The sequence below is a fragment of the Talpa occidentalis genome, unplaced genomic scaffold (genome assembly GCF_014898055.3).
Source record: "Talpa occidentalis isolate TD23 unplaced genomic scaffold, MPIMG_talOcc4v2.1 talOcc4.7, whole genome shotgun sequence".
NCBI classification, from domain to species: Eukaryota; Metazoa; Chordata; class Mammalia; order Eulipotyphla; family Talpidae; genus Talpa; species Talpa occidentalis.
The window spans coordinates 99,050,045-99,075,421 of NW_023605083.1; the positions used below are offsets into that span (position 1 = coordinate 99,050,045).

Sequence of the window (25,377 nt, forward strand, 5' to 3'; positions counted from 1 at the left end):
ATAGAGTGTCTCTGGTTCATAGTTTTTTGTTGATTTTGATTTTCACTTTCTTATAGTTATTCATTTTCCTGGTCCCTTATTTAAGTTTTCTATATTCCTGCTATGAGTGAGAACATCCAGTATTTTTCTTTTTCTTTCTGGCTTATTTTGCTGAGCATGATCCCTTCCAGCGCCTTCCATGTTGCTGCAAATTGCATGTGTTTATCTTTTTTGAATGCTGAGTAATATTCCATGGTGTATATGTACCACATCTTTTTGATCCAGTCATCCATTTTTGGGCATTTGGGTTGTTTCCAAAGCTTAGCTATGTAAACAGTGCTGCTATAAACATAGGGGTGCAGGTGCTCTTTGGAATTGATGTTTCTGTGTCCTTTGGGTAAATACCCAGGAGTGGAATTGCTGGATCATATATGGAAGAACATTTTTGCACACAGCACTAATGATAAAGGACTGATCACAAAAATCTGCAAAGAGCTGATGAGACTCAACAACAACAAAGAAAATAATCCTGTCAAAAAATGGGCAGAAGAGCTAAAAAGAAACTTCTCGGAAGAGGAAATGCAAATGGCCAACAGGCATATGAAAAAATGTTCAACATCACTTGTAATCAGGGAAATGCAAATCAAAACTACCATGAGTTACCATCTTACACCAGTGAGAATGGCACATATTAAAAAAACTAGCAACAACAAATGTTGGTGAGGGTGCGGAGAAAAAGGAACTCTTCTGCACTGTTGGTGGGAGTGCAAACTGGTCCAACCACTATGGAGAGCTGTGTGGAGATTTCTGGACCTACTAAAGAAGAAACTGTTGTCTGCTACCACACCCTAGCACCTACACATTTGAACTCAATCACCACAGCTTTTGGTGGCAAAAGTTGGACTTGGAAGTTGTAAGAGGGCTATGATCTCACCCTTTGACCTATCCCTGACTTCTCAAGGACTTTCAAAAACCGGGGGTGGAGCCTCAGGGTAGACTTCAAAGACAGAAGTAGTGAGCCAGACCCTTCAGTTTCTGCAGGGTCTCCCTCTTATGCTGCTCCTTGAATTTTGTTGGTCTTCTTACGAGGGTCTCCTCCTGTGCTGAGATCCAGCAGCCCCACTTCTGTGGCTCCCTCCTGCCTATCTTTTTCTGGCATCAGCACCATCCTGCTTTCTAGAGAGACAGTGGCAGCCTTCATCTTCACCTCATGGTGCATTCATCCTGGGCAGTGCACTGTAAACTTGTCTTGTTTCCTTCTCTCCTAGCCCCATCTACCCTGCACAATGCTTGCTTCTCTTTCCTGCCAGAACATTGCCTGGAATTTGCTATCCTGAAAGCTCTGCTCTTAGGCCTTGCCCGTTCCACTTTGGATCCTGTTTTTTTCACTGAATGTTTATACACAAGGGGATGGTTGATTCTGGAGTTTGATTGTGAGTCTGTATTTTGAAATCCGTCTCTCCTCTATTTTTCTTCTCCCTCTCTCTCTTCCTATTGTTTCTTTCAGTGATTAAAAATCTTTGAGTGTGTCAGATTTTGATGAGTTTGATTTCATGTGAACAGGTTGGTACAAGCCCTTACAATGGGAATATAGGATTTTCCCCTTAACAACTTGGGGTCCTTGGGCACCTCCCAGTTTGGCTTGGTGTCACGTACATTTCTAAAATGTCTTCACTGGGCCTCCCCAGTGGCACAGCGGTTGAACCCTGGGTTGTGAAGTAGCCCACTGCCTCTGCAGCACTGGTTCAATCCCTGGCTGCCTTACGAGTGTCCCAGACCTCTCCTGCTGCCCTCTGCTCCCCTCAGCAGTGTACTTCGTCTCTCTGCCTGTTCTGCTCTCCCCTATGGCTCTGGTGAATTCTCTCACCCTCCCATGCTTCTGACTATACCCAGTGCTTGTATCAATCAATCAATCATTCAATCAATCAATCAATGTTTCAAAAAATAAAATATAAAAAAATAAAATAAATAAAAAATAAAAAAAAATGCTTTCACTGTTTGATGAAAGACAAAATGTGAGACAGCTATTTCCTTCCGATTTCGGCTGCTTCATACTCCTGGTTGCCAGCATCCCTCTCAACACAAGCTTTTTTTTTTTAAGTTACTTTAACTTTTTTTTTTAAAAATATTATCATTTATTTTTATATCAGTATTCATTTTTAAACAATATTTTCTTCCCACTCCCCCAGGTGTAGTCTCCATAGAATTTCCTTCACCAATGCACCCATGTACCATCACCTCAGTCCCCTGTCAACACACACTTTTTCCAACATCACATATTTCAGTATTTTTTCAAAACCTAAGATTTTTAATATAATCAGATTTTATTTTTATTTTTTTAAAGATTTCTTTCTTTATTTATTTATACAAGCACTGGGTACAGTCAGAAGCGCGGGAGGGTGAGAGAATTCAGCAGAGCCAGACCGGGGAACATAACAGGAAGAGTGACGAAATACACTGCTGAGGGGAGCAGCGGGCGTGGCAGGAGAGGTCTATTGAGCCATGTGGGACCCTCTCTGGGGGCCGGGGTTCAAACTGGTGCTACAGAGGCTGCGGGCAGCTTCGCAGCTCAGCGCTCAACTGCTGCACCACCAGGGAGGCCCTTAATATAGTCAGTTTTTAAGAGACTCAAGTGACTGTTTTCTTTTAAATAATAATAGTTTTTATTTTAATAATAATTCTAATGTGGAATTAAAGACTGTCTTTAGGTAACAGATAAGCAATCATGGTATGTAAGAATAAGAAAGCACTGTTTTCTAATGAGGGAAAATGGAGAAGGAGGCAAAGAAGTAATAATGAGCTCACTTAGGAGATGGGTTTCAGAGGATGTGGTGAGGATGCTGGCGACAGGAATGGAGACATAAATGCGAAAGTGGGGGAAAGCATGTGGGTGACATGTTCAGTAACAGGTTAAACAGTTGAGTTCCTGACAGAAGAAATAAATGAAATAACATTTTAAAAAAGAAAACAATGCAAAAGATCAATGAAACCAAAAGCTGGTACTCTGGAAAAATAAACAAGATAGACAAAACTTTATGTAGGATCACAGAGAAAAAGAGGGAGAAAACTCAAATAAATAGGATCATAAGAAAGAGGAAAAATTACAACAGACACAGCAGAAAGCCAGAGGCAAATTAGAGATTACAAGAACATTTATATGCAAAGAATTTCAACAATCAAAGTGAAATGGGCATAGTCTTAGAACTACACAATAACCCAAAGTTAAACAAAGAAGACACAGACTATTTTAACCAATTACAAGTGGCAAAATTGAAAGAGTAATTAAAACCCCCTCAAAGTGCCAAAACCCAGGACCAGATGCTTTCGGAAGTGAGTTCTACCAAATGTTCAAGATGAACTAATGCCTGTCCTACACACACTCTTTGAAAATATCAAGAAAGAAAGAATACCACCAGAAACATTTTACAAAGCCAACTTTATACTACCACCAAAACCAAAGGAAAACAAAACAAAACAAAACAAAAAACACCAAAAATGAAATCTACATACCAATCTCCCTAAGGAACACTAATGTAAAATCCTCAATAAAATCTTAGCAAAATAAATCCATCCAAAGATTTATACAGCATGACCAAGTGGGGTTTATTTCAGGGATACAGGGATGGTTCAACATCCAAAAATCAATTAATGTAATTCACCACATCAACATAAAGAAAAAGAAAAACCATATTGATCATATCAATAAGTGCTAAGAAAGCATTTGATAAAGTTCAACATCCTTTTATGATGAAGTCCCTTGAAAAACTAAGGAGAAGAGGAAGTTACCTTGACATTATAGAAGCCACCCACATATAACTTCGTTCTTATGGTGAATAATTGAAAGCCTTACCATTAAGATCTGGAACAAGATAAGAATGTCCACACTCACCACTGCTTTCAACATACTAGTGGAAGTCCTAGCTAGAGCAATTAGGCAACAGAAGACATAAAAGGAATCCAAATTGAGAAAGAAGTAGAACTACTATTATTTGCAGATGATAATATACAAAGTACTCTAAATTCCACAGAAAAACTAATGAAAACAAGTAACCATTTCAATAGAGTAGTAAGTTACAAAATGCATACACAAAAATCACTAGCCTTTCTATATGCAAGCAATCAGTCTGAACAGGAAGAAATTAAGAAAATCATCCCATTGCACCAAAAAAAAAACCCAAACATTAAAAACCTGGAAATAAACCTAACAAATGAGGTGAGAGAACTATACAAGAAAACTACAAAACACTGTTAAAAGAAACAGAACAAAGAAATGTAAAGCTATTCCCTGCTCATGGGCTGGAAGAAATAACACTCTCTAAATGGCCATCCTGCCCAAAATAATTTACAGATTTAATGCAATTCCAATAAAAAATTAATGGCATGCTTTAAAGATATGGAACATATATTGCTAAAATCATATGGAATCACAAAAAAGACCCAATGGCCACAGCTTTCCTGTGGGAGAAGAACAGAGGTATTACACTCTCAGACTCCAAACTATATAACAAAGCCATAATGATAAAAGCAACATGGTACTTGAACAGAAACAAACAACACAGACCAGTAGAATAAAATCAAAAGCCCAGAAATAAAATCAACATATATGGTCAACTAATCCACAACAAAGGAGCAAAGAATATACACTGCAGCATGGAACCCTCTTCAATTAATGGTGCTGGAGGTACTGGACTGTCACATGCAAAAGGATTAAACTAACCTACTCTCTCACACCAGACACAAGTCAACTAAAAATAGATAAAATACTTGGATGTAAGACTAAAATCATAAAATATATAGAAGAAAACATAAGCTAAACACTCTATGATATAAAACTCAGAAAACTCTTTGAGGACTCATCTCCAGACGTAAAGACAATAAAGAAGATAAATAGGTGTTACTACATCAAACTAAAAAGCTTCTGTACAGTAAAAGAGACTGTAACCCAAACAAAGTGATATGCTACTGAATGGAAGAAAATATTTGCACTCCACACAACTGATAAGGGACTGATATCAGAGATCAATAAAGGTGTAACACTACTCACCAAAAATAAAGCAAACAATCCAGTCAAAAAATGGGCAGAAGAGCTAAAAATACACTTCTCCAAAGCAGAAAGGCGGATGGCCAACAGGAATATGAAAAAAAAAATATTCATCATCACTTATAATCAGGAAAATGTAAATCAAAACCACAATGAGATACTACCTCACTTCACTGAAAATGGCTTATATATATATATATATATATATATATATATATAAACTGGGAATAATAAATGCTAACAAGGGTGTGGTGAAAAAGAAAAGAAAACCTCTTACACTGCTGGTGGGAATGTAAACTGGTCCAGCCACAATGGAAAGCTGTGTGGAATTTCTTCAAAACACTAAATATGGATCTGCCATATGACCCAGGAACTCCATTCCTAGGAATCTACCCAAAAGACACAAAAACACTAATCCAAAAGGAGACCTGCACTCCTGTTTATTGCAGCACTGTTTACAATAGCTAAGATATGGAAACAATCTAAAGGCCACAAAATAGACCAATGGATCAGAAAGTGGTGGGATATATACACAATGGAATAGTACTCGGCAATCATAAAAGGTAAGCTCATGCCATTTCTGGCAACATGGATGGAGCTGGATGGGATTATGCTCAGTGAAATAAGTCAGAAGGAAAAAGATAAATGTTGGATTGTTTCACTTACATGTGGACTATAGAGAAACCAAACAAAAGCCCAAGAAATAGACAAAACTTACAAGCTGACATTAGATCTGAGACATACAGCGGTGGTGGGCGATGGGGGGTAAAAGGCTCAAAACAGTGGAGAGAAAATCTCCAGGTTACGATGGTGATGGATAATAGAGTCTCTGGTGGTGGGGGAATTACGGGCACTACACCTGACAGGAGAAATCAACTACCTTACAAAAATGTACAAGAACATACAAAGGAAATATAGAAACTGAAATTAAAAAAATATATCTGTCCCAAAGTCCTGACTGAGGGAGCCATTGCTGTGGGGGGGCTGAGCTGAGGGGGGAAGGTGTTGAGTGTCATAGTCCCCAGCTTAATTTCTGGTTTGCGGGGGGCGGGTTGCCCAATGAATGGAATTGGCTTTAGCACCCTTGGAGATTCTGGGTCTCATTCCCACGTTCATGCCCTCAGGGTCGCCTTTCAAATGGAAGAATGAATAAGAGGTCTCAGGGGATGGGGGAGTGAGTAAAAGGCTCCAGGTGGCCCAATGAACCTTGGAGGGCAGGGTGGGGCTGCAGTCCTGCCCTCAATCTGGTGTATGCTCTGTCTGATGGGGTTGTTGGCACTGGGGGATATAAGGTGGCCGAACCAGGCAAGTTCCAGGAGCAAGGCAGTCCATCTTCTGAAGAAGGCGTGGAGGAGCGGAAGGCCATGCAGGATCTGGGGGCACTTTGGATAGACGGTACCTATGGTCAGATCAGATCCAATCAGGTAGCCCAGTCCAGAGACATCTGAATTCTCAGACTGAAAGCACTACCACTGACACCTCCTGTAGTTAGGTGTCAGGAGGAAATCTGGAAAAGCCTTGCTGGAAATCAGCATGCAAACTATATAGCAGGCGTTACATCTGCAGCATGTGTAGGAAGATCCCTCCCTAACTTCCATCTCCCCCAGCCCAGCAGCCAGGTGCAATGGGGCATGACCAGCTCCACTGCAGAAGGGGCCCCTTGCACCAGAGTGGTTTTGGGTACATGCCAGTCAGGTTTGAACCTGGCCAGTGCCATTTAAAGGCAGCACAGCCTGCCTGCCTGACTCTTCTGCAGAGCCCACTGCTGACACAAGACCACGCAACCTCAGGGCAGATAGGGTTTCACATGCTGGTGGGGGTTCTGTTTTAAAGAACATGTGACATTGTAAAAAGAACAGTCAGATTTTATCTCACACAGGAGCCAATCAAATCTTGAAATAGTGTCAGTTTTGAAGATGCACCGATCCAGTTTGAAAGGGGGATAACACTGAAGGAAGTATAAGCTGGGACAGTAGCTGGTTTCATGCATTGATTGGAAGACTCCATTTGGACACTCATTTACTGAGACCTTCATTCATCGAAACCTTCATTCATTGCAGACCTTTGCATCTGATCGATCTCTCCTTGGAAACACTGCTTGACATTTGCTTCTGCCTCTAACTCTGCTCCCACATTGCCTTTGACTGGTGTCCCTGGCCTATGCATAGCATCTCTGGAAGAACTGTAAATTGGTGCCTGGTCCTCTGACACCACTTGTGAAAAGAGCTGTCTCCTGTCGGCCTATGTTTGGCATCTTTAAAGAGTGTAACACCGATGCCTGAACTTCCACATCCCCGCCTGCTGACTGGCACTGCAGGCATGTGCACAACCACCTCTAATCAGCAGCTTCTGATCTTCCAGCACCACTGCTCACTGCCGCCCCTTCCTCCAGAATGCCTGACACAACCTCTTGGGGCAGTTGCATCTGACACTGTCCAGTCCAGCCTTCAGATTTCTGCCTCAGCACCTCCTATTAAAACAATGTGGCTGCTTGCACTGGGAGTGGCAAATAGTGAAGAGCTGCTTTCAGAGCAGGCTGCACATACTGGGACAGTGGGGTGGGAAATCACTGCTGCCACTCAGTCTCCAGGCACCTTTGCTTAGGCAGCAAGCTGCAGGAAAGCCTCTAGGGCCCCTCTGACTTTAGGGACCTTGCAGTCACTGTTGCGCTGTGACTACCTCCAGCTGCCACCGTGAGTCGGGTCCTGGTTCATCACTTATTGGTGTGCACCACCTCCAGGCTCTCATTGACAGGACGGGGCCATCCCGCATAAGCAGCTTTTGGTTTGGACTACTGGACGCTGTGGGCACTCTTTGGGGTAGGACAGCCAGCCATCCGTGGCCTTAGAAACTTTCCTTTTCCCCCCAATTCCCCCTCATTGCACCCTGAGCCTGACTTGTGTCTGCAGTTGTGAGCACATAGGTGAGGACCCACAGACTGTGTCATCCCCTCAGCTTTGCATGGTTTCACATGGACACATAGTCTTGACTTTGCTGTGACCAGAGCTACTTAGCCACACTGACTTGGAGGACCGAGGAAAGCTACACTCACATTCTATTTTTTTTTTATATCACATTATTCTTTTATTTCTTTTTTCTTCAAAGATCTATTTATTCATTTATACAAGCACTGGGCACAGGCAGAAGCGCGGGAAGGCGAGAGAACCCACCAGAGCCAGAGCCGGGAACAGACAGGCAGAAGGACAGAAGTACACTGCTGAGGGGAGCAGCGGGTGGCAGGAGAGGTCTGCGTGCCATGTGGGAGCCCTGTCCAGCAGCCGGGGATCGAACTGGTGCTGCAGAGGCTGCGGGCAGCCTTGCAACCCAGCGCTCAACCACTGCGCCACCGGGGAGGCCCTACACTCCCATTCTTGACTCAGAATGGCAATAAGCAATGTTATTGTTCATGCTTCTAAGTTAGGGGGTGATTTGTTTCACTCAGTAGATGTATATATCAAATACCAGCTGTGTTAACTGAAAATCACATCCTGTTTGAAGCACCCCGACAGTGTATGCTTTAACTCAGAAGCACTTCCAAGGGGCAGATGTCTCTTCCACAGGGCTCCCGGTGACTCCTCTAAGGCACTGCTCACCAGGGCTTCAATTTCAGGTTGAACCAAGTCTCTTCCAAGGCTGAATTAGGTCTTCTGAGCCCAGAAAACTCCCAAGGGATTCCTGAGTCCTCGTAGTGGAGAGGGCCATCTCCCATTGGCACTAAAGAACACAAGCCATCTTGGTGGCTAATAAATTATTATTGGTATTTGATTCACAGAAGTCTTCTCAGGTTTGTGTGTGAGGGGCTAAATCGAAAACACAAGAAGTAAAAATCCTAGTCAGGATGCCTACCCCTGCGTAACACCCTGATGCTCAGCAGGAACTTGGAAATAATGGGGTCCGGAGGGCTTGCTCCACAGTGTGAGCTGAGAAATCAGGGCAATAGTTCTTGATGTGCCCCCAGCAGAGAACCTGGGGAAAGGCTTCCTGATACAAACAGCTAAATTAACTCCTGACATAAGGTTCTTTGCAGAGGAAAAATGGACATTCCAGACAGGAGTAGCACATTCTGGAAAAAGCTGAAGGAATATGTAGTTTAGTACAACTGTATAAATAGTTACAGAGAAGGTAAGATTGCTAAGAGAGAATAGCAATCTTGATTGTCATGCTAAAACGCGGGGGCTGCTTCTAAAGACAATAAGAGGGGCCTCCCCGGTGGCGGTGGCGGTGGCACAGCGATTGAGCGGTGGGTTGCGAAGCTGCCCGTAGCCTCTGCAGTGCTGATTCGATTCTCAGGTGCTCCCCGGTCACCTGCGAGGGTCCCACATGGTGTGCAGACCTCTCCTGCTTCCTGCAGCTCCCCTCAGCAGTGTAGTTCATCAGGCTGCCTGCTCTGCTCCCCACTCTGGCTGTGGTGAAGTTTCTCACCCTCCCATGCTTCTGACTTTACCCAGTGCTTGTATAAATAAATAAATAAATCTTTAAAAAAATAAAGACAATAAGAAAAGGACCTCGGGCTTCCCTATGGAGATTCTAATTAGAGTGGAGCAAGACTGGAGACAAAACGATGAGTGAGGAAGCTGCACAGAAATCAATTTGGGAGATGGGAGGGAGATAAATGAGTTGAGATTTACCTGCTCGGGAATATCTTAGCATAGGTATCCAGGAGGCAGTTGTAAAAAGGTCAGATCAGTCCTGGAGGTTGAGTTGGAAGTCATCAGTGAGTAGGTAAAGTCATGTGGATGAGATGATCTAGTACTGTGTGCAAAGTAAGACAAGACTAGGGCTGATGGGGGAGCCCTATGAGGTATTTATAAAATGAAGAAGAGAAACAGAACCCACAAAGGAAAAAAAATCATAAGCAGGGGATTAGGACATAGAAAATCAGAGCATTTTATAGTTTACAAGTCATATTCCAAATGAGCAAATAGACAGGAAATCACCTAATTTTTTTCTAGGCATCTCTACCAACTTGGAAGGCGCTCTGAGAAACTCTCAAGAATTTACAGCAAGCAAAAGTTCAATCGAGATAAAATCATCTTCACAATTGCAGGAAAGGGGCCTTCCCTCGCGGCACAAAGGATTAAATCTCAGCATTATGAAGCTGTTTGCAGCACCGAGTAAAATCCCTGGCCAGGGAGCTGCTCACATGGCGCAGCAGACCTCTCCTGTCTCGCCCGCTGCTCCCCTCAGCAGTGTATTTCAGTCAATCTGCCTGTTCTGTTCCCCGCTCTGTCTCTGGTGAATCCTCTCACCACCCACACCTTGGGCCTCTACCCCTGCTCTTGTATGCATAAATAAATAAATCTTAAAAAATAAGAGAACACTATGTGCATAATTTTGACCAAAAAAATATCCACAAGGTACACATATCAAAAAGCAAGAAGCAACAAGTGTTGGTGGGGATATGGAGTCAAAAGAACACTTTTCCACTGTTGGTGTTGGTAGTCTGGTGTCGCTCCTATGGAAAACAGTATGGAGTTTTCTCAAAAGACTAAAAATGGATCTGCCACGTGACCCAGCAATCCTACTCCTAGGTTTCTACCGCCGAAATACAAAAACACTAATTTGAAAGGAAACTTGCTCTCCCAAGTTTATTGCTGCACTATTTACAATAGCCAAGATGTGGGGACAACTTAAGTGCCCAATCAGATAAATGGATCAAGAAGATGTGATGCATATACACAATGGAATACTACTCAGCAATGAATAAAGATAAACTCATGCCATTTACAGCAACATGGATGGAACTAGAAGGCATTATGCGGAGTGAAATAAGTCACTAGGAAAAAGACAATACCAGGTAGCGTCACTTGTACGTGGACTATAGAGAAACCAAATAAAGTGTCATGTAACATCAAACTTTAAAACTAATCCTTGCCCCCTGGTCACAGAACTGAGGTCCCCAAGGGGAAGAAGAATAGGGAGGGGTGAGAAAGACGCGGGAGAAAGTACAATGGCTATGGGGGCAGACTGCGGTGCTTTTGCAGTGGGTGCGCTTTGGTGACTGCACATAGGGCACAGAGACCTTACAAAATACTAACACTGGTGGAAACCCATCTTACTCAATTACATTTTAAAAGATTAATTTTTTTATTGACTCCTTGAACAAAAATAACATATAGGTTAAGGGAGAAAGGATTTTGAGTGGGAATTGCAGAAGGGGCCTACATCCAGAAGTAACATAAATCCCAAATAAATAATTAAACAGTACACCTCAAGTAACTTGAGAAATAAAACAAAGAATAACTAAAATACATAAAAGAAGGAAAATTATTTAAATTGGAGCAGAAATAAATGAAACACAAGTCAAAAAGCCAAAACAAAGATCTGTGAACTAAGAGTTACTTCCTCAGTAAACAACATTGATAAAACTTTAGCTAGGCTAACAATGGAAGCAAGAGAAAATTTATGATAGCATTAGAAAAAAAATGGAAATTACTACAGCTAGCAGAGAAATACAAAGGTCATGAGAGCACTATGACTGACTATGCTAGCAAATTCAATAGTCTTGTTTTTTCTTTTTTTTAAAGATTTGTTTATTTATGCTTACAAGAACTGGGGTGCAGGCCGGAGGCGTGGGAGGGTGAGTGGATTCACCAGAGACAGAGTGGGGAGCAAAGCAAGCAGACTGATGAAATACACCACTGAGGGGAGCAGCAGGCAAGACAGGAGAGGTCTGCCTCGCCATGGGGGTAGCTCCAAGGCCGGTGGGGATCGTATAGGCACTGCAGAGGCTGCGGACAGCTTCACAGCGCTGCGCTCAACTGTCTGTGCCACCAGAGAGGCCCTGTATAGGTCTTTCACCTCTTTTATTAGGTTCATTCCTAAGCATTTGATTTTTTTGTTTCAATTATATGAGGGATGGTTTTCTTGATTTCTTCTTCTGCAGACTTATTGTGTATAGGAAGGCTACTGATTTTTGTGTGTTGATTTTGAATCCTGCTACTTTACTGAACTGGTTGATTATTTTGAGTAGTTTTTCTGTGGAGTTTTTAGGGTTCTCAGTGTATATTATCGATAGTATTGTCTGCAAATAGTGATCGTTTTGCTTCTTCTCTCCCCATCTGCATTCCTTGTATGTTTAGACAAAGGTATTGACACTGATTTGGACTGTGAGGCACTTCTAAAATTAAGTCAACAGGTTAAAATACAGCAAAAAAACTCAATGTGGCTGATGATGTAAACCTTTATGACATCGCACGTGACATTTGTCATTTGAAGTACTTTGAAATATTGCTTAAAACAAAGTTTCCCTAGTCAAACTGTTTGAATCTATTTCCTGATGGAGAGTGAGAAAAAGTTCCCATGTAAAAAGGCAAGGGGACAGTCAAAATGTACTGTTCTTTAGAAGGTTCTTGTTTTGGGACTGGTTTGGGTCAGTCAACAGCATTCTTCCCATAAGCAAAACTGTGTCAGGAGCTCAAGACACAGGAGGGGGGCCTCCCCGGTGGCGCAGCGGTTGAGCGCTGGGTTGCGAAGCTGCCCGCAGCCTCTGCAGCGCTGGTTCAATCCCCGGCTGCTCCCCGGCCACCGGAGGAGGGTCCCACATGGCGCGCAGACCTCTCCTGCCGCCCGCTGCTCCCCTCAGCAGTGTACTTCGTCCTTCTGCCTGCTCTGCTCCCCGCTCTGGCTCTGGTGAATTCTCTCACCCTCCCGCGCTTCTGACTGTACCCAGTGCTTGTATAAATAAATCTTTAAAAAAAAAAAAAAAAGACACAGGAGGGAATTCCATTCTACCATGAAATTCTGAAAACATGTTAGTATGACTTAGGTGCAGATGATACTGTGAAGGGAGGAGAGGATGTGGTTCAGGAAGAAATGTGCAGCACCTGCCTGCAAGGCGGTCAGAAATGACATGTGGGTTGGAGGAAAGCAAGGTCAGAGAGCTGGTAGGCACATCTGGGGATTCTGCAAGAACAAGAGCAAATGCCCCAGGTGGCAACAGGATGTGGCAGAAAGAAGGACACCCAAATATCCCAAAATAGATGACAGGATCAAGAAGATGTGGTGCATATACACAATGGAATATGACTCAGCAATCAAAAAAGATAAACTCATGCAATTAGCAGCAACATGGATGAAGCTGGAAGGGGTCATGCTTGGGCAAAATAAGCCAGAAAGTAAAAGAAAAATACTGGATGGTTCTACTCATAGCAGGAATTTAGAAAACCTAAATAAGGGACCAGGAAAATACTAATTATAATAAAGTAAAAATCACAATCAACAGCAACTACAAGCCAGAGACACACTACCATGCGGGGGAGGAGGGAGTAGGATCAACAAGGGGCTTGGGAATGGTACGGGGACTATAACCAAGGTGAATATGCATACATTGGCAAAAATGAAAAATGATGTAAAAATACATAAAATTAAAAACAAAAACGAAGGGCAGCTCACCCAGCAGGGCTGGACAGGGAGGGGAGGCGGGTGCAGGCAGGGCTGAGGCCAGTGGGGCAGTGAAGCCTGTGCAAAGGGATTTTGGGCAAGTGACAAGCCCAGTAGGGCCACGGGAAGGCGTGAGGTCAGCGAGCGGATTATCTGATTGATGCTCTCGCTCCTCCCTGGGTGTGGGGGGAGGTTGAAGAAGGGGAGGAACCAGTGCTGGCGCCGCAGCCCTGGCCCGTGACGCGCAGCCACCCCAGACTGGTGGGGGCATCGTGGGTTCTCAGAGGCGAGAGGGAATGCGGAGCCTCCGTGGGGTTTGCAGTCCCTGAGGTGGAGGCGGGCGTGGACACAGGCGGCCGCAGAGCGCGGACTCCCCCGAGGCGGCCGTGGAGGTTGGGGAGAAAGACTGGAACGGGCCCGCGAGTCCACCTCCGACAAGGGAGAGGCCGCGACCTCTCTGCGTGGCAGCCCGGGAGCAGCCGTGGTCACAGGAGGCGCAGCACGGCCTCTCCGGCCGCTGCTGGGTCAGGTCCCCGGGGGGCGGGCCCGCGGGAACCTGCCTTGGGCGTCCTGTCCCCCGAGACGGATGACACCCTCCGCCCTCCGGGCCTGGGACACGCAGCGCTGGGGCCACCGGGCCCGACCCCCAGAGCCCAGGCTCTGAGCCTTGGGGCTCTGGCCGCGCCCCAGGCTGCTCAGGGGAGACCTGGTCCTCAGCGGATGCTGTGAGTTAGTGATCAGGGTTGGCCTGGGGTGGGGGGGAATCTGCAGCCTGAGCAGCAGCGGACCCCCACTGCTCATGCGAACCTACTTCCAGAAGCCAGGCCGTTCCCGGCGGGGCAAAGGGCCACAGCGTCTGGACCTGGCCTTTGCCAACCTCTGTCCCCCCCACCCCCCCGACCCCGAGTTCGAGCAAGAAGCAGATTTTTTTTTAAATAGTCTTTTTTTGTTTGTTTGTTTAAGATATATTTATACAGGAACCGGGGTATAGGCCAGAGATGTGAGGGTGAGAGGATTCACCAGAGACTGAGCGGGGAGCAGAACAGGCAGACTGATGAATACACTGCTGAGGGGCGCAGTGGGCGGGAAAGGCGAGGTCTGCTCGCCTCCCTGGCGGGCCGGGAATCGAACCGGCGCTGCAGAGGTGCGGACAGCTCCACAGCGCTGCGCTCAACCCGCTGCGCCAACGGGAGCCCCAGACGCAGATATTTCCAAGCCAGAAATCTCGGGGGGAGGTGACCAGCCCCAGCTACCCCCAGCCCCGGCTGAGTCAGATCAGGGGGTGTCCCCACAGCACTGCGGGGGGCGGGGGCGGACACCACCTCCAGGGCCCGCTTTACAGCATCTGCCGCCCTGGGAGCCGCCCCGGCCTCCTCCCACGCAGTTGTGCCCGTGGATGTGTCGTGTCATGTGAGACGCACCAGGGTTTGAGGGGGACTGTGCGGAGAGACCCTAAAAGCAGAAACCTGGGACAGGTAGCTCGCGACAGAGGACACGGCCTCGCCAGCGCCCTGTGGGCTTCTGGGACGGGGTGGATTCCAGTCTCCAGGGAGTCTGTCAACACACCTCTTGGCGGTTGCTGTCCGGTGAAAGCTGAAAAGCCCCAGGGGTGCCCTCAGCCGGGGGCGTGGCCTCTGCTCTGACGCCACAAAGAGCTCTGTGACGTCACCCGCGGAGCCTACTTAAGCCTCCGCGCAGCCCGCGGCGGTGTAGGTAGAGCGAGGAGTGTTGGGATCGTGACGGTGGACTCGGAGGGAGAGAGAGCGCGTGTTGGTGGATTGGATTGCTTTTGCTTTGTTTATTTCTTATTCAGTTATTTATTTTAGCTATTTTAGTTATTTTATTTTATATATTTTTATTTATTTTTATTTGTTTTAATTTCCCTTTATTGTTTTATTTGCTTATGTTTTCTTTTTTATTATTTTAATTTATTTGTTTTTTTTAATTTTTTTTATTTCCCCCATTTTTCCCTCGTGTTGTTATTTTTGTGTGTGTTGTTTTTTCCCCTTTGTTGTTTGTCTGTTTTTTTTTTTTATTTTAGTTGTTTGTAATTGTTGTTTGTTTGCTTGTGGTTTGTTCGTTTTGTCTGTGTTCTTGTTAACTTTAGTGGTTAGTTTGTTCTTGTTTTTTTTATTATATTTTTAAATATTTATCTTTGTTAATTTTTTGGTTGTTTTTGAGTGTGTAGTTAGTTAGTTAGTTAGTATTAGTATTCTAGTTAGGTGAGCATAGTTAGTATTTCTGGTAGAGGTAAGTTAGCGTCCTTAGTGTTTCGGTAGAGTAGTCAGCGCGGGGAGCATTTAGTTAGTTTCGGGGATCCTTTTCAGGTACTACTAGCTCTAGGCTAGTAGTGCACTTGTTAATCCGGCAGCGGAGCTAGTGCCGAGGGCTCTAGACAGCCAGGGCCTGCGAGCATAGGAGCGGGTCCGCCCTCACTGCCCCGATGCGCCCGTCTGCCCAGGCAATGGCCCTGAGACAGTTTGTGGTGCTCCGCACGCTGGGGGAGGGCGGTTACGGCAAGGTCAAGCTGGCGCTGCATCTGCCGACGGGCACGGAGGTGGCCATAAAGATCGTGCCCAAGGGCGGCAACCGCGACAAGTTCCTGGCCCGCGAGGTGGCCTGCATGAAAGTCCTTCGGCACCCGAACGTTCTCCAGCTCTTCCAGGTGGTGGACACCGAGGACGAGGTGCTGCTGGTCCTGGAGCGCGTGCAGGAGGGCGACCTGGAGACTACCTGTGCAGGTGCGGGCGCCTGGTGTAGATGGAGGCGCGCCGCCTCTTCCGGCAGATCCTCGCAGCGCTCAGCCACTGCCACGCCCGGGGCGTGGCACACCGGGACCTGAAGCCGGAGAACCTGCTCCTGGACCGGCACCGAAACATAAAACTCGCAGACTTCGGGCTCAGTGCCCAGTTCTCCGGGGCGTCGCTGCTCAAGACCCCCTGCGGCACCCCGGAGTTCGTGGCCCCCGAGCTCTTCCGTCGGCAGGCGTACAGTGGCCCCGTGGCGGACGTCTGGAGCCTGGGGGTGGTCCTCTACGACATGGTCACCGGGGAGCTGCCCTTCGAGGGCAACACCTTCGGGGAGCTGCGGGCCAGGGTGCTGAGCGGCATCTACCACGAGCCGCACTACCTCTCCCAGCAGTGCCGGGACCTACTGAAGAAGATGATGACGCTCAACCCCCAGAGCCGCAGCACCCTGGACAGCATCATCAAGCACCCCTGGGTGGGGCTGCCCAACGGACTCCCGCCCTGCCGCGAGCCGTCCCTGGGCCAGCACGAGGCCGCAACGGAAACCATGGTCTGCCTTGGGATCCGGAAAGAAGACATCGACAGGGCACTTTTGGAGGCCAGGTACGATGACCTGATGGGGACTTACCTCATGCTGCTCTCCAGACAGCGGGCAGACGAGGAGGGGCCGGACCCCGCCATCACCCCCAAGCTCCTCAGTCCCGATGGGGCCCACTGCTTCCTGATGCCAGAAGACCACCTGCAGCCTGAGGTCTCGGGACACGAGACATTACGGGTGGGACTGTCCCCAGAGCAGGACGCCCAGAAGCCCACCACCACCTCCGGGCCAGGCATCCCGCAGGAGGATGCCGGCGTGCAGAGCTCGGTCTCCGGCTCGAGGCCTGTGCTGCGGGAGGCCTGGGGGCCCAATACCATCTCGCTGCCAGGTCCCCTGCAAGAGGAAGCTCTGCCGCCCAGCACCACCTCGCCAGGCCCTCAGCTGGAGGGGGCCCAGGAAACCAGCAGGAAGAACTCCAGCCCAGCCCCCCAGCCCTCCAGCACCACCCGAACACCTCCCGCAAGATCGGTGGCCCCTGCAGAGACACTGGAGGACCGTGAGCACCATTCCCGTTCCACCCTTGGAGGCTACAAGGCCAGAGCTCGGAGACTCCTTAACAGGATTGTAAAATGCTGTCTTCTCTGTACACCCTTCCGAGGAAAACAACAATCCAAAGTTCACCCTGCTGGGGATTAGGATCCTCACCAGCTCCTCCCCAGAATTTGCTTCCCCGCTCTAGGGCAGCCACCCAGTGGCCATGGTGAAAGGAGCACACCAGTGGAGGCCGAGGCCCTGGAGAGAGCACTCCAGCCAGAGGGGCCAGGAGCAGCATGAGAACATAGGCGTGGGGCACAGATGTCCGCAAGCACAGCAGTCCCAAGAGCAGGTGAAGGGCCCAGAGGGCAACGGGGAGGGTGAAGCACCTGGAGGGGAACAGAGCAGAGGAAGTGGGGAGAAGAGGGCTTGGGGCAGCTGAGCAGGTGCAGGGCCCGGGATGGGAGTGGAGCTGTGTGGGCTGAGCCTCCAGAGGCCCCAGGGCCAGAGGCTGGGACCCCAGGGCCTTGTTTCCCCATCTTAGGTTCTATCCCGTGAGGGCCCTGTTGGTATCTCCTGGGCACCCGGACGGTGCAGACAATGCAGGAGCTCTTCAGGCTGACTGGCACTGTCTGGGAATGACATCCACGGTAGGAAGTCCCCGTGGAGTGGAATTTCCCCCCTCAGGTGCAAAAACATATACTTGTCTGATTAGCAGAGATGAATGGACTTCCTCCCCAAAATGGAGTTTTTTAAAGGAATAGAGGAATTAAATGAAAGAATTCTCAGTGGCCATATGGAAGAGATAATGTGGTATGTGTATATATATATATATACACACACACACACAATGGAATACTACTCTGCTGTCAAAAAAAGATAAATTCACACCATTTATGGCAACATGAAAGGAACTGGAAGCTATTATGGCAAGCAAAATAAGCCAGAAGGGCAAAGATAAATACTGGATGATGTTACTTTTCTGTGGAATATCAAGAAACCAAACAAAGTTTGTCAAAGACAAACTTTAGATTCAATCCTTGATGATGTGTCTTCTTCCCTAGGACACCATCACCTTGAGGGCAGGGGGCAGTCCTTGTACATCAGTAAGCTGGGTTAACAGTTTAACCAATCAACTCAATGCCTTCCAGGGATGGATCATATTGCACAGGTTATGTTGGACCTGTAGGAATGTTCTGACAGGTCTATGACTCCAACCCCCAATTTAAAAACCAATAGCAAGTCCAGATATGATTTTACAAAGTCGAGTCAGTCAGAGTTACCTGTGTGGGGGAAGATGTAAGCACCAAAGCTTATTGGAATCTCTTATTTTGACAGGTGGCTCATAGACACGCTGGTCCCTCAGGTCATTACCTCATGATCCTTCGTCAAGCAACTTATAAACACGATAGGACTGTGGACTTTCTGGACATTTTCTTTGCTTCTCACCAGAGGAACTCTTCAAAGCAAACAAAGTTATTGTCTCGCTGACTTTATTGTCCCAGGCAGCCTTGCCAGTGTGGAAAGGACATTTCCAGCAGAGCAAACCATAGAATTCTTTCCTTTTTTGAGTCTATGGCACCTTTTCCAAAACCTCTTTCTGTAAGCATGTGTCATACAATGTAATAGTTACATTCTATTGTCATCGTCTGTGTCACATTCTGAGATACACGAACTTGCAAAATGATTCTTTAAAATGTAGGTAGACCAAGGGTCATTCTTAGTGCTGTGAGTTCTATGGGTTTTGACAAATGCATGTTGTTAAATGCAGCTATCTTCATAGTATTTCCCCAGTAAGTTACTTGTCTTTTTAAGATCATTTTTGCAGAGCATAAACTTTTAATAAAGTGCAAAGGTCTGTTTATTATTTCATAGGTCATGCTTCTAGTGTTTTATCTAAAAAGTTATTAGCAAATCCAAAGTCACATCTATCTGTATTGTTATGTCTTATTTGAGAAGTTTTATACTATTGCATTTTACTTTCATGTTTATGACTCAATTTGAGTTTGTTCATTATTTAATAAGGTTTAGGTCTGTATCTAGGTCCATTTTGTTAGTGTTGTTGGCTTTGTGTTTTTTTTTAACATCTCTAGTTTTTTAGTTTTATTGTCTTTTTATTGTATTTAGTTGTTTTGGTTCACGAAGTAATTATGGTCTCCAAAAATGAATTGGGTTACGCAGGAGAGGCAATACAGAGGCAGAGTGAAGACACTGGGCTCACCACCACCACACTCACAACACTGTGCAGGACAACATTGATGCCCCTGAAAGAGAAATGGGTGACCAGGGCACACACCAGGAGCAGGGACCAAGGGCAAGAAACTGGGAAAACTTGAACTGACCTGCATCTACAGTTATACTGGAGCAGAATTAAACCCCCTACAGATGTGGACTCGGGAACAGAAGCCACATTTAGGGCCTTTGGGGGCTCAGCACTTCCCTCAGCGCTGGGCTCAACCTGCTGGGCCATCCGGGAGGCCCCATTTTTGAAGATATCATACCAATTCTTTGCAGCTCGGAGTGTCTTTCTGATGGTAGAAGGTATATGAATACTTCATACCTACAGAAGCACACACTTGCCACACTCATGTAGACTCACATGCAAACACTTGCACACAGTGCAATACAGGCACATACACCTAAAGAAAATAGTGCAAATACCTTATTCCATACTCACTGCTAGCTCTGCTTCACACTCCTGTCTCACTGTCTTATTACCATGTGACTCCTCTGACTTTTCTAGAATTTTCTAAATGCTTTCCAAAATTTTCTAAATTTTCTAAACTTTTCACTGCTTATTACAAGAATGTTAAAGGATTTTTAGGTCTCTGATGTCCGATGTGTTGGAAGTGTGGGTGCAGTCATAAACGGGGAGCAAACACAGTCGGTTTCAAACACCAATTTAATGTGCCCTGACATAGACATTTTAACTAAACAATCCATTTCAGACTGTCTCCTCCAGGCAGAGGAAGAGTGTCCAGATGCCTCCACGCCCCAGGGCCCCGCAGGTAGAACAGGTCACCTGGAGGTACCCCTGCAGTGGGAACCAGTGTGTCCACGGCGGCCGCCTCCTCGCGCCCTCTGGGACCTGCATGGGAAGAGCAGAGCCAGTGAAGCCCAAGCATGGAGGAGGCTCTTTCCTTAGTGACATCCCCCGGGAATTGCTGCACGGACTCAGATGCGGCAAAGTGCAGATGGAAACCAGGAGGCCCTACCGAGGCACCACTGGCTGGCAGGTGAGCGATTCTCCAACTTGGAATCTCCGTTGTGAAAAGGGGCCCAGTCCACGGGGACTTCCTACCATGGATGTCATTCCCAGACAGCGCCAGTCAGCCTGAAGAGCTCCTGCATTGTCTGCACCGTCCGGGTGCCCAGGGGCTGCCAACAGGGCCCTCACGGGATAAAACCTAAGATGGGGAAACAAGGCCCTGGGGTCCCAGCCTCTGGCCCTGGGGCCTCTGGAGGCTCAGCCCACACAGCTCCACTCCCATCCCGGGCCCTGCACCTGCTCAGCTGCCCCAAGCCCTCCTCTCCCCCCTTCCTCTGCTCTGTTCCCCTCCAGGTGCTTCACCCTCCCCGTTGCCCTCTGGGCCCTTCACCTGCTCTTGGGACTGCTGTGCTTGCGGACATCTGTGCTCCACACCTATGTTCTCATGCTGCTCCTGGCCCCTCTGGCTGGAGTGCTCTCTCCAGGGCCTCGGCCTCCACTGGTGTGCTCCTTTCACCATGGCCACTGGGTGGCTCCCTAGAGCGGGGAAGCGAATTCTGGGGAGGTGCTGGTGAGGATCCTAATCCCCAGCAGGGTGAACTGTGGATTGTTGTTTTCCTCTGAAGGGTGTACAGAGAAGACAGCATTTTACAATCCTGTTAAGGAGTCGCCGAGCTCTGGCCTTGTAGCCTCCAAGGGTGGAATGGGAATGCTGTTGACGGCCCAGTGTCTCTGCAGGGGCCACCGATCTTGGGGGAGGTGTTTGGGTGGTGCTGGAGGGCTGGGGGGCTGGGCTGGAGTTCTTCCTGCTGGTTTCCTGGCCCCCCTCTAGCTGGGGGCCTGGCAAGGTGGTGCTGGGCGGCAGGGCTTCCTCCTGCAGGGGACCTGGCAGCGAGATGGTGTTGGGCCCCCAGGCCTCCCGCAGCACGGGCCTTGAGCCGGAGACCGAGCTCTGCATGACGGCGTCCTCCTGCGGGATGCCTGGCCCGGAGGTGGTGGTGGGCTTCTGGGCGTCCTGCTTTGGGGACAGTCCCACCCGTAATGTCTCGTGTCCCGAGACCTCAGGCTGCAGGTGGTCTTCTGGCATCAGGAAGCAGTGGGCCCCATGGGGACTGAGGAGCTTGGGGGAGATGGCGGGGTCCGGCCCCTCCTCGTCTGCCCGCTGTCTGGAGAGCAGCATGAGGTAAGTCCCCATCAGGTCATCGTACCTGGCCTCCAAAAGTGCCCTGTCGATGTCTTCTTTCCGGATCCCAAGGCAGACCATGGTTTCCGTTGCGGCCTCGTGCTGGCCCAGGGACGGCTTGCGGCAGGGCGGGAGTCCGTTGGGCAGCCCCACCCAGGGGTGCTTGATGATGCTGTCCAGGGTGCTGCGGCTCTGGGGGTCGAGCGTCATCATCTTCTTCAGTAGGTCCCGGCACTGCTGGGAGAGGTAGTGCGGCTCGTGGTAGATGCCGCTCAGCACCCTGGCCCGCAGCTCCCCGAAGGTGTTGCCCTCGAAGGGCAGCTCCCCGGTGACCATGTCGTAGAGGACCACCCCCAGGCTCCAGACGTCCGCCACGGGGCCACTGTACGCCTGCCGACGGAAGAGCTCGGGGGCCACGAACTCCGGGGTGCCGCAGGGGGTCTTGAGCAGCGACGCCCCGGAGAACTGGGCACTGAGCCCGAAGTCTGCGAGTTTTATGTTTCGGTGCCGGTCCAGGAGCAGGTTCTCCGGCTTCAGGTCCCGGTGTGCCACGCCCCGGGCGTGGCAGTGGCTGAGCGCTGCGAGGATCTGCTTGAAGAGGCGGCGCGCCCGCACCTGCACAGGTAGTCTCCAGGTCACCCTCCTGCGTGCGCTCCAGGACCAGCAGCACCTCGTCCTCGGTGTCCACCACCTGGAAGAGCTGGAGAACGTTCGGGTGCCGAAGGACTTTCATGCAGGCCACCTCGCGGGCCAGGAACTTGTCGCGGTTGCCGCCCTTGGGCACGATCTTTATGGCCACCTCCGTGCCCGTCGGCAGATGCAGCGCCAGCTTGACCTTGCCGTAACCGCCCTCCCCCAGCGTGCGGAGCACCACAAACTGTCTCAGGGCCATTGCCTGGGCAGACGGGCGCATCGGGGCAGTGAGGGCGGACCCGCTCCTATGCTCGCAGGCCCTGGCTGTCTAGAGCCCTCGGCACTAGCTCCGCTGCCGGATTAACAAGTGCACTACTAGCCTAGAGCTAGTAGTACCTGAAAAGGATCCCCGAAACTAACTAAATGCTCCCCGCGCTGACTACTCTACCGAAACACTAAGGATGCTAACTTACCTCTACCAGAAATACTAACTATGCTCACCTAACTAGAATACTAATACTAACTAACTAACTACACACTCAAAAATTAAAACACACAACCAAAAAATTAACAAAGATAAATATTTAAAAATATAATAAAGGGCCTCCCCGGTGGCGCAGTGGTTGAGCGCTGGGTTGCGAAGCTGCCCGCGGCCTCTGCAGCGCCGGTTTGATCCCCGGCTGCTCCCCGGCCACCGGAGGAGGGTCCCACATGGCGCGCAGACCTCTCCTGCCGCCCGCTGCTCCCCTCAGCAGTGTACTTCGGTCCTTCTGCCTGCTCTGCTCCCCGCTCTGGCTCTGGTGAATTCTCTCACCCTCCCGCGCTTCTGACTGTACCCAGTGCATGTATAAACAAAACAAACAAACAAACAAATAAATAAATAAAACATGCCTCTATTAAAAAAAAAAAAATAAAAAAAAAAAAAAACTTCATTTAAAAAAAAAAAAAATATAATAAAAAAAACCAAGAACTAACCACTAAAGTTAACAAGAACACAGACAAAACGAACAAACCACAAGCGAACAAACAATTACAAACAACTAAAATAAAAAAAAAGACAAACAAAGGAGAAAAAACAACACACAAAAATAACACGAGGGAAAAATGGGGGAAATAAAAAAAGTTAAAAAAAACAAATTAAAATAATAAAAAGAAAAAATAAGCAAATAAAACAATAAAGGGAAATAAAAACCAAGAAATAAAAATAAAATAAATAATATATAAAATAAAATAACTAAAATAGCTAAAATAAATAACTGAATAAGAAATAAAGCAAAAGCAATCCAATCCACCAACACGCGCTCTCTCTCCCTCCGAGTCCACCGTCACGATCCCAACACTCCTCGCTCTACCTACACCGCTGTGTGGGTGACATCACAGAGCTCTTTGTGGTGTCAGAGCAGAGGCCATGCCCCCGGCTGAGGGCACCCCGGGGGCTTTTCAGCCTTCACGGGACAGCAACCGCCAAGAGGTGTGTTGACAGACTCCCTGGAGACTGGACTCCACCCCGTCCCAGAAGCCCGCAGGGCGCTGGCGAGGCCATGTCCTCTGTCGCGAGCTACCTGTCCCAGGTTTCTGCTTTTAGAGTCTCTCCACACAGTCCCCCTCAAACCCTGATGCGTCTCACATGACACAGAAACATTAATTCAAAAGGGCACCTACACCCCTACATTTATACCAGCAATATTTACAATAGCTAAGCTATGGAAACAACCCAAATGCCCCAAAATAGATGACTGGATCAAGTAGATGTGGTACATATACACAATGGAGTATTATTCAGCAATCAAAAAAGATAAACTCATGCCATTTGCAGCAACATGGATGGAGCTGGAAGGGATCATGTTTAGTGAAATAAGCCAGAAAGAAAAAGAAAAATACATGATGGTCTCATTCATAGCAGGAATTTAGAAAAACCTAAATAAGGGACCAGGTTAAAAGACTAGTTCCAATAAAGTAAAAATCAAAATCAACAAGCAACTATAGACCAGAGACATACTACAGCAGGGGGCAGGGGGAGGAGAAGAGGGATTAGGGTCAAAATAAGGGGGTGGGAATTTAACCAAAATGAAAATGCATACATTATGCAAAAATGAAAAATGATGTAAGAATTATATAAAATAAAATAATTTATATTTATTAAAAAAGAGTATCGGTATAGATATTGAGTCAATCAATAATTTGTATTTTCACACCTGAGCTCTTTTGTTAAACTTATATGATTAAAATAGAGATTGTTAATGCTTAAAAAAAATTTATAGTATAATTAATGGAGATCACTCACTTCAGTCATGCATGCATTGCCGGGCCTCCGGTCACCTCCAGCAGGTGCTCAGTAAACGCAATTCCTTTCTCCTTCCTGAGGAGCCCAACTTCTCATAACAGGGGCTTGCAAGGAAGGTGATAACAATAGTTTAACACATTAGAACAGTTAATAGGCAACATGGATTATCTACAAAATTCCCAGTTCCCAGGGGAATGAGTCTGGCTGATGCAGCCCCTGAAATAGGAGGAATCCTCTTGGCACCAGGTGTCATAGAGAAAAGATCTCAGGAAAGGGCTCTTCTGGGTCTCAGATGATCCCCATGAAGATCTTTGCACCCCCTCATTGATTACAGTGCCCAGTTTCACCTGCTGTGTTTCTCGGGTGGGTCCTCTAGTAATGCAGAGAGGGTCACTGCTCTAACTATACTGAGTCTGTTAATAATAACCCATTTTAGCCTCCTCGGTAACGCAGCGGTTAAGCTCAGGGCTGCGAAGCTGCCCGCAACCTCTGCAGCGCCGGGTCAATCCCTGGCCAAATGGCGCGCAGACCTCTCCTGCCGCGCTTGCTGCTTCCCTCAGCAGTGTATTTCATCAGTCTGCCTGTTCTGTTCCCAGCTCTGGCGAGGTCACTCACCCTCCCGCACTTCTGACGTACCCAGTGCTTGTACAAATAAATAAATCTTTAAAAAAAAAAAAAAGAGAGAGAGAGAGAGAGAAGAAAAATCCAATTACTTAAAAAAAAAAAAAATCTAAAAAACCAGAGACGTATAGCCGGAGTGCAGCAGCCGCGTGGCTCCTAGTCACTCATGGCTCAGGAAAGCCTGGATTCTACTCAACGAAGAGTCTAAAGTCGCCTCCTGAGGCAGT

General features: G+C 47.6%; 2 protein-coding genes across 2 annotated transcripts; one reads left to right on the forward strand and one right to left on the reverse strand.

Moving 5' to 3' along the window:
* The first annotated feature begins 15,866 nt into the window (after positions 1–15,866).
* Positions 15,867–19,674, forward strand: LOC129144794 (MAP/microtubule affinity-regulating kinase 3-like). The gene is made up of 3 exons (XM_054688608.1): positions 15,867–16,143; positions 16,200–17,573; positions 18,560–19,674. Exons 1-2 carry the CDS (start codon positions 15,867–15,869, stop codon positions 17,381–17,383), a joined length of 1,461 nt encoding a protein of 486 aa, XP_054544583.1. The 3' UTR covers positions 17,384–17,573; positions 18,560–19,674.
* A 1,141-nt stretch (positions 19,675–20,815) lies between these two features.
* LOC119230977 (serine/threonine-protein kinase MARK1-like) lies at positions 20,816–22,839 on the reverse strand. The gene is made up of 2 exons (XM_037492575.2): positions 21,638–22,839; positions 20,816–20,966 (listed from the first exon to the last, which is right to left on the reverse strand). The coding sequence occupies exons 1-2, from the start codon at positions 21,946–21,948 to the stop codon at positions 20,873–20,875; spliced, it is 405 nt and encodes a 134-aa protein (XP_037348472.1). The 5' UTR covers positions 21,949–22,839; the 3' UTR covers positions 20,816–20,872.
* Between the last annotated feature and the right edge of the window lie 2,538 nt (positions 22,840–25,377).

Bases quoted from the DNA above. Each gene is read 5' to 3' on its own strand.
- LOC129144794 (XM_054688608.1), top strand. From the start codon at position 15,867: ATGGCCCTGAGACAGTTTGTGGTGCTCCGCACGCTGGGGGAGGGCGGT. The intron at 16,144-16,199 runs GTGCGGGCGCCT...AGATCCTCGCAG, and splicing joins CCTGGAGACTACCTGTGCAG to CGCTCAGCCACTGCCACGCC.
- LOC119230977 (XM_037492575.2), bottom strand. From the start codon at position 21,948: ATGGTCACCGGGGAGCTGCCCTTCGAGGGCAACACCTTCGGGGAGCTG. The intron at 20,967-21,637 runs GTACGATGACCT...TCCCCGCTCTAG, and splicing joins AGGGCACTTTTGGAGGCCAG to GGAGCCACCCAGTGGCCATG.